General features: G+C 33.7%; 1 protein-coding gene across 1 annotated transcript; it reads left to right on the forward strand.

Moving 5' to 3' along the window:
• Positions 1-4,179: 4,179 nt before the first annotated feature.
• Positions 4,180-12,553, forward strand: LOC145284459 (uncharacterized). Its single transcript, XM_080133327.1, has 3 exons — positions 4,180-4,467; positions 10,359-10,436; positions 11,730-12,553. The coding sequence occupies exons 1-3, from the start codon at positions 4,462-4,464 to the stop codon at positions 12,420-12,422; spliced, it is 777 nt and encodes a 258-aa protein (XP_079989453.1). The 5' UTR covers positions 4,180-4,461; the 3' UTR covers positions 12,423-12,553.
• The last annotated feature ends 2,111 nt before the right edge of the window (positions 12,554-14,664 follow it).

Genomic DNA, 14,664 nt, shown 5'->3' on the forward strand with positions numbered 1-14,664 from the left:
ACTGTGTGTGTATTCCTACTTTGCTCTGTTAATGCATCTGAGTGAGTACTAATTTGCTTTTGTTGATGCAATCTATTATTAGCACATATGAATGGGTGCGTGAGATAATTAAGCTTGTACATGAGTTTTGAAGCATCTTTTTTTACCTCCCTCGGCCAAAGGCACCATTGTGGAGGGGAGCATATGTTTTTGGGTCCTTCAAAGTATGCGGGGTTTATATCTCTTTTGCCTGAATATTTACAGTTCCTGTGAAAACTAATTTGATTGTGGAAGTGAAGAAGAGAGCATATTCCAACAAAGTGGAGGACGAAAGCAATTTGCTTTTTGACATTTGTTTGAATCACACCTACATTCACCAGAAAATTTTAAAACTGTAAAGAAAAATTAAGTAATCAGACATAATGGCCAAAGATCCCAACTTCCACTCAAGAATTTATTCAGAGGAAACTGATGTCTCGCTGAAATCTGTCCGTATATATATTTTTAGGTCAACAGATAAGTTGTTTTATTTCTCCTAGCACACACAAAAATTAAGCCCGTTTTCTTGCTGAGAAAACAAAGGACACTCTCTCCTTTTTCTTGTCAAAACAACAAAGTCTCAATAACTTTCCCATTTGCAAGAACTGTCTATCCAGACACACACTTTGGACACTAAATAAATGATTTGTGTGTTACTTGTTATTTTTTGTGTAAATAAACATCGTTTATTTCACATATTTGATTTTATTTTGTTTTATTTTATTTGTGGTGGAAAAAGGGATCTTATGAGACCTGAGTACCACTACAGATCTCAGCAGGCCAAAAAAGGTCTCTTTTTCTTTAAGTGTTCATAGCAGCTTTCCAATATGAACGCTTAAAGAAAAAGACGTTTTTCCTGATGAGATCTTAGTTATTTATAACTACAGATCGAAACATTATCATACCCACATAGCAAAACCTGTACGTCTGTAATAGCTTTATTTGCTATTAGGTACTATTATACAAACCTCGTCGATATTCTTTGCATTTTATCCTATGAATACATTCTTAAATTGGACTACTATAAATAGAATTAATTTTTTTTTTTTTATTTATTTATTTATTTTTTTTATTACATTTTCACCCCAAACAAGGCACATTGCCACTTTGGTGTAGGGAGCTACTATCAGGGGCAACAACTACTGGGGTACTATGTTGGGATTTGGGCAGCAAGATGTCGGTTCATGTTACACTTGAACTTCTGCATGTCAGTACAGTTGGGGAAGCAGGGACCTGGAATGGAATTCCAGAGTTTAGTGGTTCTGGGGAAGAAACTACTGGAGTAGAAAGATCTTTTACATCTAGGGTTCTCTACTGTGTGGGAGTGGGATTTAGCTGCTTGTCGGGTTTGTCGAGGGTGTCTACGTCATGGGGGCACAAGTGTCTGCAGTTCACCAGAGCATTCACTATTAAAATACTTGTAGAACAGGCAGAGGGATGCAACATTTCGTCGATGGGACAGAGGCTGAAGCTTAGATGCCAGTTCAGGGCCTATCAGATTAGTGACTCTCTTTTGAACCTTGGCGAGAGACTAGTAGCAGATGCACCAGCCCCATGTGACAGCAATACTCCATAGATGGGAGAATGGTGGCCTTATAGAGGTACAGGATACTTTCGGGTGTTAGTAGTTTTCTAGCACGGTAGAGAGAGCCTACCTTCTTCGCAGCAACCCTGGCAATGCTTTTAATGTAATTGTTCCAACTCATGTTTCTTGTGAACGTTAGGCCGAGCAGTTTAAAAGATGTACACTCAGATAAAGTCACTGGCCATTGCTATTGGTGGTAGAGAAGGTTTCTTGTAATTATTGAAGGAAACCAGTTTAGTCTTGGCAGCATTGAATGTGACCATACATTTTTGTCCCCATTCCATTACAGATTGGAGGTCATCCTCTAGTGTTTTTGCCATTTCTTTAGATATGTGTTCATTTGTTTTCCTGTCATGCCTGTTATAGAGTGTGGTGTCATCAGCATATATACCCATCTCACAGGCAATTTTGTTGGGGAGGTCATTAATGAATATTAGGAACAATAGAGGTCCAAGGATAGACCCTGAGGCACTCCTACATTTATATCATATTGTTTAGATGTACGACCGTCGAGGACAACCTGGATTTTTCTCTTATCTAAGAAGGATTTAATTATGTTAAGTATTCTACCAGTGATACCGTATGATTTAATTTTCCGTAGGAGATCTTCATGCCATACCCTGTCAAAGGCCTTAGATATATCTAGAGCTACCGCTCTGCCCTCCCCCGCTTTGTCCAATAAATGGTATATACGTTCAGAGATTACAGTTAGGATGTCTGCTGTGGAATGGGCTTGTCTTAATCCATATTGTTTGCCAGTCAGAAGTTTAGCATCTGTAAGGTGATGGACTAGAGCATGATTAATTATGGTCTCAAATATTTTGGCGAAAAGTGGGAGGAGGCTAATGGGGCGATAATTTGATGGGTCAGTTCTTTCGCCAGAATTCTTGAAAACTGGTACCACAGAAGCAGTTTTCCGACAGCCTGGAAAGCAAGATTCATTAAGGCATTTGTTGTAGAGTTTGGAGAGAACTGGAGCTACTTCGGCTGAGCACTTTTTTAATAGCACAGCTGGGATGAGATCGGGTCCACATGCTTTTGTCAAGGTTTTTTATGATAGCATGCACCTGAGAAGGGGTGATTTTCAGATCGTCTAGCATGGCGTCTGTCTGCAAAGGAAAGTCAGGTAGGGGGTGGTTGGAAGGGTCCAGTGTGGAGTTTGAAGCAAACCAACTGAAAAGCATGTTAGCCTTGTCGGTTGCTGAGCAAACAACCTCATGATTGTTGGTTAGTGGGGGAATTGTTGATTGCCTATTATTTACTACACTGTTGTAGATTTTCCAGAAGTCACGCACTCCTAATTTTTGTGCTTCGATGCGTTTTTTAGTGGTTTCAGTAAATTCTCTCTAAGCTGTCGCTATTTCTTTTTTAACGTTACTTTTAGCTTCAATATACTTCTGTCTGTTTGAACTGGACTTATGGCGGTTAAATCTGCGTTATGCATGCTGCCTTTGAGCAATGGCAGTTGCGCAAGTCGAAGTAAACTATTGGCAAGAGTGGGGCTTGCTATAAAATTTCCGCATGGGAACATGTACTTCAATTGCCGTTTTGAACCATTCAGTGGTCTCATTTGCGCACTGTTCAGCAGGAAGAGAAAAAATATTTCCCCATGGCGCATCTCTGATAAGATCTCTGATGGCTTCCTAGTCAGCCTTTTTATAATATCTCGTTGTTTTTAGCACTTGCTTCTCCATGTTAGGTCTAGAGTTTAGGGCGATTCCTACCATTATCACTACATGAACAGCGTTCTCAAGTGGGCTGTCAGCATTTCTTATACAATCCGCGGGAGCTGTGGTCAGAAATAGATCTAGAAGTGATACATGTTGTTCTTGCTGGTCTGGGAAACGGGTTGGAAACGTAACAATTTGTGATAGGGAGTGAGATATAGAGAAGCTATGTGTTGTGCTGCCCACTGCATCTGTGTAAGTATAGAATCCAAGCCAGTTTTTGTGGTGGACATTAAAGTCACCAAATACATGTACTTGTACGCTAGTGTCGAAGGAGAGTGCTGTGTCTATGCTGCCAGAGACTTTGTTTATTATGGTGCAGTCCTGGGTTGAGGGAGAGCGGTAGAGAAAATAAAAGTGGCTAATGTTATGTTGTATGTTTAGTCTAAAGCTGAAAGAGGCTTGATCGTCCGATTCTAGGTTTGTTTCTCTAGTCAAGGGGAGGGTGTTACAAATGTAGACTCCAAGTTCGTGCATATATCTGTCAGAGTCCTTACGGCAGAGTGGGAGATATCCGGGAATGTTAAAGTAGTTAGAGGGGATGGAGGAGTGTAGGTTAGTCTGACTTAGTGCTAAGAATTCCGGGATGTTTGTTAGGAGAAATGCTTCGACATCATTTAAATTAGTTCTAAGCCCACGGATGTTCGTAAATGCAAGCCTCAAGGGAGAAGGCAGGTTGGTTTTGTTTGAGTTTTTTATTATAAAAATCTTTGAAGCATTTGCTAATTAGGAATTAATCTATGCTGTGTAAACAATTTAAATTTTTCCACATTGTGATCCGCTCCGATAATTAAATGCTACTGTGATATCGAGTTGGATACTTCTGTGCGAGTTAGGTAAATTATTAACTGGGGACTTTCTATGTTTTACACCGGATCACGTCCTTCATGTTTCACTCCATGCCGGTTTTTAATTTTACTTTTTTTATCGCTAGCTTTTTTTTTTTTTAATAATTAAATAAAAACTTGATATTCAGCACAAAGCAGCGTGTCGATTGTCTGCGTTTTCTCAAAATGTAAACCATTTGCGAAGAAATATTTTTTCGCTATAAAAGGACATAAGAGTGCGCGATCGACCACAAAAACAACAGACATTTGTTTTGAAAGGTTTAGACTTTTCACGGCTCAGAAAATGTTGGTAAGTGAAAATATGTTTTCGATATGTCTTTAATGTAACAATAATTGCAGAGGAATTGTAATGTTTATCAAACAAAACATTCTATATATATATAAAAAAAAAAAGCTGCGACGACTTTTTAATGTAACGATTTAAGTTAATTTTTTCTTAAAGAAAACTGCGGCAACGTTTTCTATTTTGCATATAAAACAATTTTTGTTTTCTATTACTGTACACATAGATTCGAAAAAGTTGTAAAAAAAAACAAATATATAACATGTTATCAAAGGAAAGATAAGCTACTTTTCTACCCAACTGGATAAGTTTTTAGTGTTTTTATTTAATGTAACATGCTTATTCAGCTCGAAAAACTGTTTACACCGATGTATTGGAAAATTTAAAATGGCGCCCGACTCCCTCTTTGGCACGGTAAGTTTGGGAAAAGGAGTTAATTAAATTTACAAAATACTGTTAAAAACCCACCGAATATATGTCCGCCAATGTCACGTCACGGTAACATATTGAGCTAGTTTCTAACAGTATTTTTTATTCTTAACTCCTTTTCCCAAACTTACTGTGTTTAAGAGAGTCGGGACGGGGCGCCATTTTAAATTTTCCGGTAAACACGGTATTTTTCGAGCGGAATAAACATGTTACATTAAATAAAAACCCTATAAAAATATCCAGTTCGGTAGAAAAGTGAATTATCTTGTGCCTTGATAACTTTTTTCCAATACATGTTGAGTACGGTAATAATACTAAACCCATCTGGAACATTTTTTTTTCTGTTGTATCCAACAGTCTCTTCCTGTATCTTTACGTATTAAATAGTCGCATCTTTTTCTTTTTTTTTTTTTTTTTTTTCCTTGTGGTTGCGTTCGTTTTAGCGTCACATTCTCGTACAAAGTTATTTTCCTGACAATGACAAACCGTTGCGTTGCACACATTAAAAATGAAGTTGAAAGTGAAACAAATTAAGTCATGCATAATGCGCTCAAAAATTGAATGCACACGCACGCCACCACTGAAAACAATACCGGCGCTTCTTCATTATAACAGCGAAAATCGAAATATGGTTTTCAAGTAAAACATATCTACAGGATGGAACGATAAATTTGTCACCATAAAGAAAATACTGCAGCTTTATTTTAAAACTTATTGAAAAAATTAATTCCGGTAAGGAATTTTGGGTTTGTATTACTGTACACATAGATTCGAAAAAGTTGTCAAACAAATATATAACAAATGTTATCAAAGGCAAGATAAGTTACTTTTCTGCCAAACTGGATATATTTTTTGTGTTATTCAATGTAACATATTTATTCAGCTCGAAAACCCGTGTTTACCGATGTATTCGAAAATTCAAGATGGCGTCTCACTAGCAGTATCAGAATTTTTGTAGGAATTTTTTACACCCCTAACACGAAACTGCGAATACAATATAAAAATCTCGTAATTTCTCTGTTAAAAGTGGGTTATTTATTTTCTTTATGGATTATACTTCCAAAATAAACTATTACAGTTGTTTTAAAAGTAATAAAAATATTTTTATTTTTTTTTAAAACAGTAATGAATTTTCCGAACTCAATATTTTTCAATTTTTAAACTCAATATTTTTAAATTTTAAAAATCAATCAAAATTTTTCTATTGATTCTATTTTTACGATATTTTCAGGGTCAATGTGAAATTTTATGTTCTTTCCAATAAACCGAATATAATATTTTAGACAAACGTTTTTTTTAAATTCACGCCCCCCCATTTTCACGCCCCCCCCTCCATTTTCAACTTTCTCTTAAAAAGTAAATAATTAATTTATGTTTAATAGTTTTATATATCACAAATTGAAGAGAAAAGGTCAATAAATAATATATTCAAATTTAAAACAAAAAAAAAAACAGTTTTTTAGAAATTTACCTGTAAAGTCCGAAGTTTAAAACCTTTTTAAAAAAAAAAAAACACATTGTTTTTTTGTTTTTTTTTTTTTTAAATAAAACCTTGGTCCTTACTCCTTTAATTGAAAAAAAAATTAGGGCTTGAATTACATTTTTCGAGGAGTTATAAGCTTGGAAAGATGGGGTGGAATTATTCACTATTTTCACGAAATTTCTGACACTGCTAGCGTCTCACACCCTCTTTAACACCGTAAGTATGGAAAAAGGTGTTATAAATAAAAAACTATTAAAAACCCGTCAACCTATGTCACGGTAACATATATTGAGCGAGTTTTTAACGGTATTTTATCCGGTTTTTTATTTATAACATCTTTTCCCACACTTACCGTGTTAAAGAATAAGACGCCATCTTGAATGTTCCAATACATCGGTAAACCCTGTATGGTTTTCGAGCTGAATAAACATGTTACATTGAATAAAAACACGAAAAATATATCCAGTTTGGTAGAAAAGTAACTTCTCTTGCTTTTGATAACATGTATTTATATATATTTTGACAACTTTTTCGAATCTGTACAGTAATACAAACCCGGAATTTGACACCCCTAACACGAAACTGCGAATAAAAATTTAAATAAAACTCGTAATTTCTCTTTTAAAAGTGGGTTATTTTCTTTATGGATTATACTTCCAAAATAAACTAAAGTTGTATAAAAAGTATTTAAAAAAAAAAAAAAAAAAAAACAGTAATAAAATTAATTGAATTTTACAAGTTCAGTATTTTCAATTTTTAAACTTTTAAAAATGAATCCATTTTTCTATTGATTCAATGTTTCCGATGCGTCAATGTAAATTTGATGCTCTTTCCAATAAACCGAATATAATTTAGACAAACGTTTTTTTAATTTTTAATTTTTTTTAAATTCACGCCACCCCCCACACACTTTAAAATTTTAACAATAGCTACAATATCAGAGCATCTCCATTTATGCTGAACATCTACATAATGTCAACCTCAATATATTCCATATGAATGAGTCTTCTGTGGAAATTCCACAGGTCCCACTGGTAACCCATTGTGACATAACAATTAAGTAGATAAGACTGCGTTTAATTGAAATTGGCATAAAAAGTTGATACCATTGACTTTAAAAAAATTTTTTGACTGGATTGCGCTATAACGAAGAACTACAATAGCGAATACTTTGTATAATAAAGGTCTTAATATCATAAAAACTACTTGTCAATGATTTTAAATGTGATATTAATTCAATCCAAATTGGATCAAAACGGATCCAAATACCTTTTATAAATCAACCTTTTGAAAGGTAAGTTTATAGTTGGTACTGTAGCGCACATTAACCAAGGACTAATATTCTAGGTGTCATCTTCATCCCTCCCCCACTAATTTTTTAGGTGATTACATGTGAATACCATGAAAAACCTGGCGGAAAGAAAAGGATGTTTCTGCAGTTTACAGGCCAAGCTTTTTTTTTTTTTTTTTTTTTTTTTCCATGCTTGTCTTGCAATGGGGTCCCAAATCTGAGCCTCGCTTTCAATTTTGGAAAAGATAGCCTATTTTGAGCCATGTGATCTTTCAGCCCCCCCCCCCTTAAAGTTTGTTTGTGTTTTAACTGATTTTATTTTTGTGTGTGAACCAACAAAGGCCATGGCGGTATTTATTTGGATTTCTACCATTATCCCCCCCCCACACACACACACAAAAATAGAAACTGAAAGTGGTAAATGAATATATAACACATAAATGCTATAAAATTGGTTCCTGTTTATATCCATGTTCATTCAAAGGATAAATTCAATGTTATTTGCAACACCATCAGCTGAGTATCATGTGACTTCACTTTTCCTAAACTTAAAGTGAGGCTCAAATTTGGGACCCCATTGCACAAAAAGCACCTGCTTTTCCGGTTAAATTCAATTTTTAGTGTCGTTTGTATATTAAATTGTTAGCGGAAAGTACAGAATTTTTAAAAGTTCTTCCCTCTCCCATGTTAAAGAATGGCTTTTTAAATTATTTCATCACGAGTACTAAAAAAAATAATTTAGAATTCAGTGGGGGATCAGTTTTGTTTTTTGACAGTTAACCATTTTCCCGTGCATTTCTTTGTGGGGTAGTAATCTACATTTTTAGTTGATTGTGGGTTTTTTACATCTTTGTTTGTTAGACTTGGTGTTAAAACAATGTAGTTAATAGCCTGAAAATGAAGGATCATTTGCATAAAATTTGGAGAATTATGAAATAAGGACACAAAGCCCAGAGATTCAAGCAGGACACATTCCAATCAACATTAGTTGACTGCCAACATGCGTCATTTGTAAATACACATACACCACCTGAATTTTTTTTTTTTTTTTTTAATATAGGGAAAGATTTAAAGAAACCTACATAGAGATGTTGGCTATCAAGTTTCCATTTTAAAATGAGTTCATTCTCTACAATTTTATTTAGTGATTTTAAGCAAAAATATTAAATTTTTTAATGTAGACTGGGTTTTTTTTTCTTTTACAAAACTTAAGACACCAGATATCTTGGTAAATTAGTGTATTTGTGTTCATTCTCTATGAATGCACAATTTATATTTAATTTAAATATAAAATATATTTTTAATTTAAAAAATACAAACTTTTGGCTTCCTAAGAAGCACTCTGGATATAAAAAAAATGAAATTACTTCAGTCTAGAAACATTATTTATAATGTAGGGTGCAATTTTTTACAATGTAGAGGAAAGATGATTTATGTTCCTAGCCAAAAGGTCAAGGACGGATTTGAAAAAATATTCTGTTTTGTGCATATAATTCAATATTTAAATATGAAAATAGTGACAAATATTTTAAAATTTTAAATACTAAATTCATTTTAATCTCAAGATATGAGTGGCAAGGACGATAATGATTTGGGATTTTCCCACTATACTGTAAAGCATGTTATTTCATGATATGAAGTCCATACAGGCAATAGAAAGCTATTAGAATCGTTATGAACAGTTTATTAAATCAATGTTAGGTTGTAGAAAATCTTAGATTCCTATCTAAAGAAATTTCTGTGGCATGAAAGATGCACAGAAAATAACTTTTTCGAATTGTATGACACCATCTTTGCACAATATTTATTTAAATGTAGTTTAAATGTTACGCCTCTTACTTTAGATAGTGCCTAACTAAAAACGATATTCAATAAAATTCTATTTTAAACTTGGAATAAATGTCACAGAAATGTATGGAATGCTTCTGACTGCTTTTTGACCATCTTGCATGAATCAAGAATCTGTTTTGGAGTGGCATAAGAGATTCAAGGAACGCAGTTTGAAAGATGTGTGGGAGGTATAAGAAAGTCAGAACACGAGTTGATTGTCCAAATAATTTCATGGATAAGGACGGTCGTGTGTCTATAGAGACAATAAGTTTGCAGTTTGATGCCAGTGTGGGAACTCTACATACAATTATTTGTGAGGAACTGAAGATGTAGATTTACGTAAAGTTTGTTTGGTTATTCCCTAAGCTCAAGGAAAATCTTAGACTGTCGTTATGAGGATATGGAGATGAAAGAGGCTGTGACGAGGGTCATTGACACTCTCACAAGAGAACTTCCATGGGGCCTTCCAGAAGTTGTTAGAACGGTACAAGTGCATTGCAGCCAGAGGAGAGTACTTTGAAAAGTACTAGTTTCATGTGTATTCGATAAATCAGTGCCCATATAAAGAAGTCTGGAAACTTATTGAAGGCGCCTTGTATCTTGAACCCTGGGAATCTTTCTGTCCAACTCGAATCTGCATGGAATATCAAATGTAGCATGCTCTTGTTCTATCGACCATGACTCATGTAATTTATAACGGATTTTTACCAAGCACTTTATTGATACTACGCTTTAAGATCAACCAAAACATGAAAATAACATTTAAGTTGTCCAAAGAATCCAAATATGAATAATCAATTCTCATCTCAAAAATTCAAACATAATGTATGTTTATTTTTAATTTCAAAAATACTTTCTATTTAGTTTTTTAGATCTGTTCTCCAGACAAACAAAATATGTTTTCTGAAAGTCAACACGGGGCACAATCGGTTTGTATCTCAGGTATGCTGACATTTTCTAACATTTTTTCTAATTTTTTACAGATTTCTTATTGGAAAAATGAACTTCCAATTTAAAAAATTCTTTAATACTTCATAAAAATGTACTTGTGAAATATGGGAGTTCTGAATAAATTAGCAGAAATTCTTTCATATACATACTTATGCAAGAATAAATATCCTCATCAAAAATTATGAAAAATTAATGAGCAGAATTTTAATCAAAAGTAAAAATCAGTTTCATTGTATTTTCCCGACTCTGTGCATATTTCTGGGTGAAAAGACACTGACTTACCTCCCCTGTTTTATTTTATTTTTACTTGTATTTTTTTTTTTTTTTTTTTTTTTTTTTTTTCCAATTTTCACCCCAAACAAGGCACAGTGCCACTTTGAAGCAGGGGGCTACTATTAGGGAATTAATTAGCGGGGTCATTATGAAGGGAGAAGAGTAGAAAGATGTTTGTTAACATTACACTTGAACTTCTGCATATCATTGCAGTTGGGAAAGCAGAATCCCGGAAGGGAGTTCCAAAGACCCGCATTCTGGGGAAGAAACTATTTGAGTAAAAGGCTTTCTTGCACCTAGGGATCTCTACTGTAAAGGGATGAGACTTAATAGCTTGTCGGGGAGGTACAAGTGTTTGCAGTTCGTCAGAGCATTCACCATTAAAGTATTTGTAGAACAGGCAGAGGGATGCAACATCTCGTCGATGGGACAGAGGTTGAAGCCCAGATGACAGTTCAGGACCTATCAGGTTGGCGACTCTTTTCTGAACCCTGTCCAGGAGCGAGAGACAAGCAGCAGATGCACCAGCCCAGATGTGACAACAGTACTCCATACATGGGCGAATGGTTGTCTTATAGAGGTACAGGATACTGTCAGGCGTAAGTAGTTTTCTAGCACGGTAGAGGGAGCCAACCTTCCTTGTAGCAGCCTTGGCAATGCTCTCACCTTATTGATGGCAAAACGAAAAAATAGGATTTATATATAATTTTTTTTTTTCTAAATTCTACTTGATAATTTTGGGTGTAGATACCTATATTTATTAAAATACCCCCCCCCCCAAAAAAAGGAAATTATTCTATTTTGCCGATCTGTAAAGCAAAGGGAGAGAAGTCTGTCCGTCATCTAATAATGAATGGCGGATCGTCAAAAATACAGAAAATGATTTTTATTTTAACTTTTACATAATTCATATTTGTTAGTGTATTCTATCCTCCTTGATATCCTATCCAAGCCAGGAACTATGCTACAAAACTAAACTGACATTGACTTTTTTTTTTTTTTACCTTTCAGAAATTGCTACCAATGAGCCAACAGTGTTTATCAAATCCAAACAACCAAAGCACATGCCTTTATACACAGAATAAATCTGGTCTCCTGCAACCTAGTTTCGGAGGAAAAAACTTTGGTATTCGTTATCTCACTCAAGAGCCAAATGCTTCTAAATTTATTCCTCGGTATGAAGCAGACAAGATCAGTAAACACTACAAACTTGTCTATGCAAACAGTACTGTTGGGTATTACCAAATGGTCCAGTTATTTTTGTATCCAATGAGCATGGTAGGCATTATTGCTTCAGGCAACCTCATCTGGACAAATTATGAGGATTTCTTTCAATCGGTTATCACCATGGGTGATCATCCGTTTGTTGCAGGGTGCACATTCTTTTTTGTGTCTTTCGCCATGCTCAGGATTTTTGTCAATATGTGCCAGCGTTCACTCATTCGTATTTATATCAATCCGCAAACTGGTAGCTATGTGGCTGTTCGGTTCCCGTGGAATTTTCTGAAAACAAAATTTACTTTCAAACCTAGCGATGTGAAAGTAGGCCAAAAGGATTCTTTTTTGCCATTCAATCGGAGCAATTTGGAGATAAAGGGTCAACCTTTTCTAATTATGAATAGGGATTTTGTCAGTCCAAACGAATATAACAAATTTAGCAGAAACACACAAAAAATAATCAGCGAAGAATTAGAAAACAAATAAATTTTTTTTTGACATATTAAAAGGTTTTTAATCAATCTCTCCACCCCCCCCCTTAAGACAAAAATCTATATGATGTACATGTAACAAAAACATTCTAAAAATCACATAGTTCAAGTTTTATTTTCATAAAGAAAATCGTTTTTAAGCAATTAATGTGAATTTTTAGGCGATTTTATATTTATCTTATTTTTGCTTTCGATTGCTTATTCTGAATGTTTCGAGTTTTTCTTAATTTAAAATGAACTTCCAATTAAAAGTTCTGGTGCTTTTTTTATACAAGGTCATTGATCTGAGGGAGAAAACTCCATTTTACTAAAATATTCGTTCCTTTTTTTTTTTTCATCTCGTAATTTAGGATGCTACAACCAATATTTTTTAAATCAAAACCTCAAAAGCAGAAAGTTTCGACTGTTATTTTTTTAATGTAACGGTTCATAACATTAATAACAAACAGTCTTTATGTGACTATCAAGAGAATCGTTTGTTTTCATATCACAATTTCCCTACTGACTTGGGCCATGAAGACAAAAAGGAATCATAGTTTTATGTTAAAAACTAGATGTTGCTGTTATAAATATTGTAAGATTTGTTCAGCAAACAAAAGCCACAGCGTTTTTTTTTTTTTTTTTTTTTTTTTTTTTTTTTTTTTTTTTTTTTTTTTTTTTTTTTTTTTTCTTTTTTTTTTTTTTTTTTTTTTTTTTTTTAATAGTTGGTTTTAGCATCCTAAATTATGAGATGAAAAATGAATGACTCTCTTAGTAAAATGGCGTTCTCCCTCGGATCAATGACCTTGTATAAAAAGCATCAAAATTCCTTGATTGTTCATAAAAATGCACAGATGAAATGTCAGTTTCAAATAAATTAACAGAAAATTCTTTGATATATTTACATAGCATGCAAAAATACTTAAGTATATTAAAATTAAGAGCAATATAAATCTTGAATTGCTAACTACCTCGTTTTTAAATAAGTTTACATTTAGCTTTTTTTTTTTTTTTTTCTTAAGTTTACATTTTTGGAATACAGTATTTTCATTTCATCACGCATACATATATCGTACAGATTTCATTCTTGTTTTTTATTAGAATTCTGGCCGAGAACTAGTGAACTAAGATAAAACAAATTAAGCACAAATAAATCCTCAAAAATGAGCTTTACCTATTTTATTTCATTCAATGAATGTCATCAGAAAATACAAAGACTAAAAGACTATTTACTAAAATAACGGCAAAAACACAGGAAGCAAAAAGATGCAACACGTTTTGGTCACATGCATGACTATTTGACGAACAAAGAATTATCTAATAAAGACATTAAAATGAGAATATTTTCTGCCGATTTAAGATTATTTGACTTGATTAGTGTCCAGGAAAACTGGAAACATAATGGTTTCCATAAAAAAAGTCTAATTTTATAAGTTCTTTTTGATATTATGACTTGTAATAAAATATCTGTTCTTGTTTTTTTTATTTTTTTTTTTTTCATTATTTGGATTATTCAAACTATTGTTCTCGTCTTAATTTTTTTTTTTATCTAATGTAATCTCCAACCTTTGTGTACCTTGTTGGACTTGGAAGCTGCATGGAATTTCAAACTGAACTCTTTAATACACGGGGCGTAGCATGTTCTCGTTCCCTTAGCTATGACAAGGTAGAAAAGTTTGAAGCAATTCACAATGAATCTTCAACCTCCAGAAAAGTGTCACTTTATTTTCAGTCTTGTTTTGATCATGGTAAAATCTTTCGAAATCAGTGCAGCTTTCTTTTCCAGTGATTCTTTGGTATATTGACATAATGCCCAAGAATTGCCACTTCCAGCAGAAAGCAGTGAAGTGCAAAGAATCAATTCCTGCTATATTATGTTCTCAGCAGGGACTTTAACTATTTTTGGATAAAGCGTACATTTTTTTAAAATTGTGATGGTACAGAATAGTTAACCAAGCCCCTCCTCCCTATGTTAAAAAAGTTTTCTAAATATTATTTGGAAAGCCGTTATTAATATAAGGAGTGAGAGGCTTTGTTAAAAATATTTCCTTTAAGTATTTGTAAAAAGAAAATGAATTAACTAAAACTCAAATTTCTAATGAAAGAAATCACTTTTCACAATTTGTGTTGACCAAGATTTTTGTAAGTGTAAAATACACAAGGGATTTTTCACACTTCACTGCTTTCTGTTGAACACCTTCATAGCTAATAGTAACAATCCTCGTCATAAGCCCAACCCTTTTTAATCTTTATTTTCA

Source organism: Euprymna scolopes, chromosome 1, assembly GCF_053919585.1.
Source record: "Euprymna scolopes isolate OS-2025 chromosome 1, ASM5391958v1, whole genome shotgun sequence".
Lineage (NCBI taxonomy): Eukaryota > Metazoa > Mollusca > Cephalopoda > Sepiida > Sepiolidae > Euprymna > Euprymna scolopes.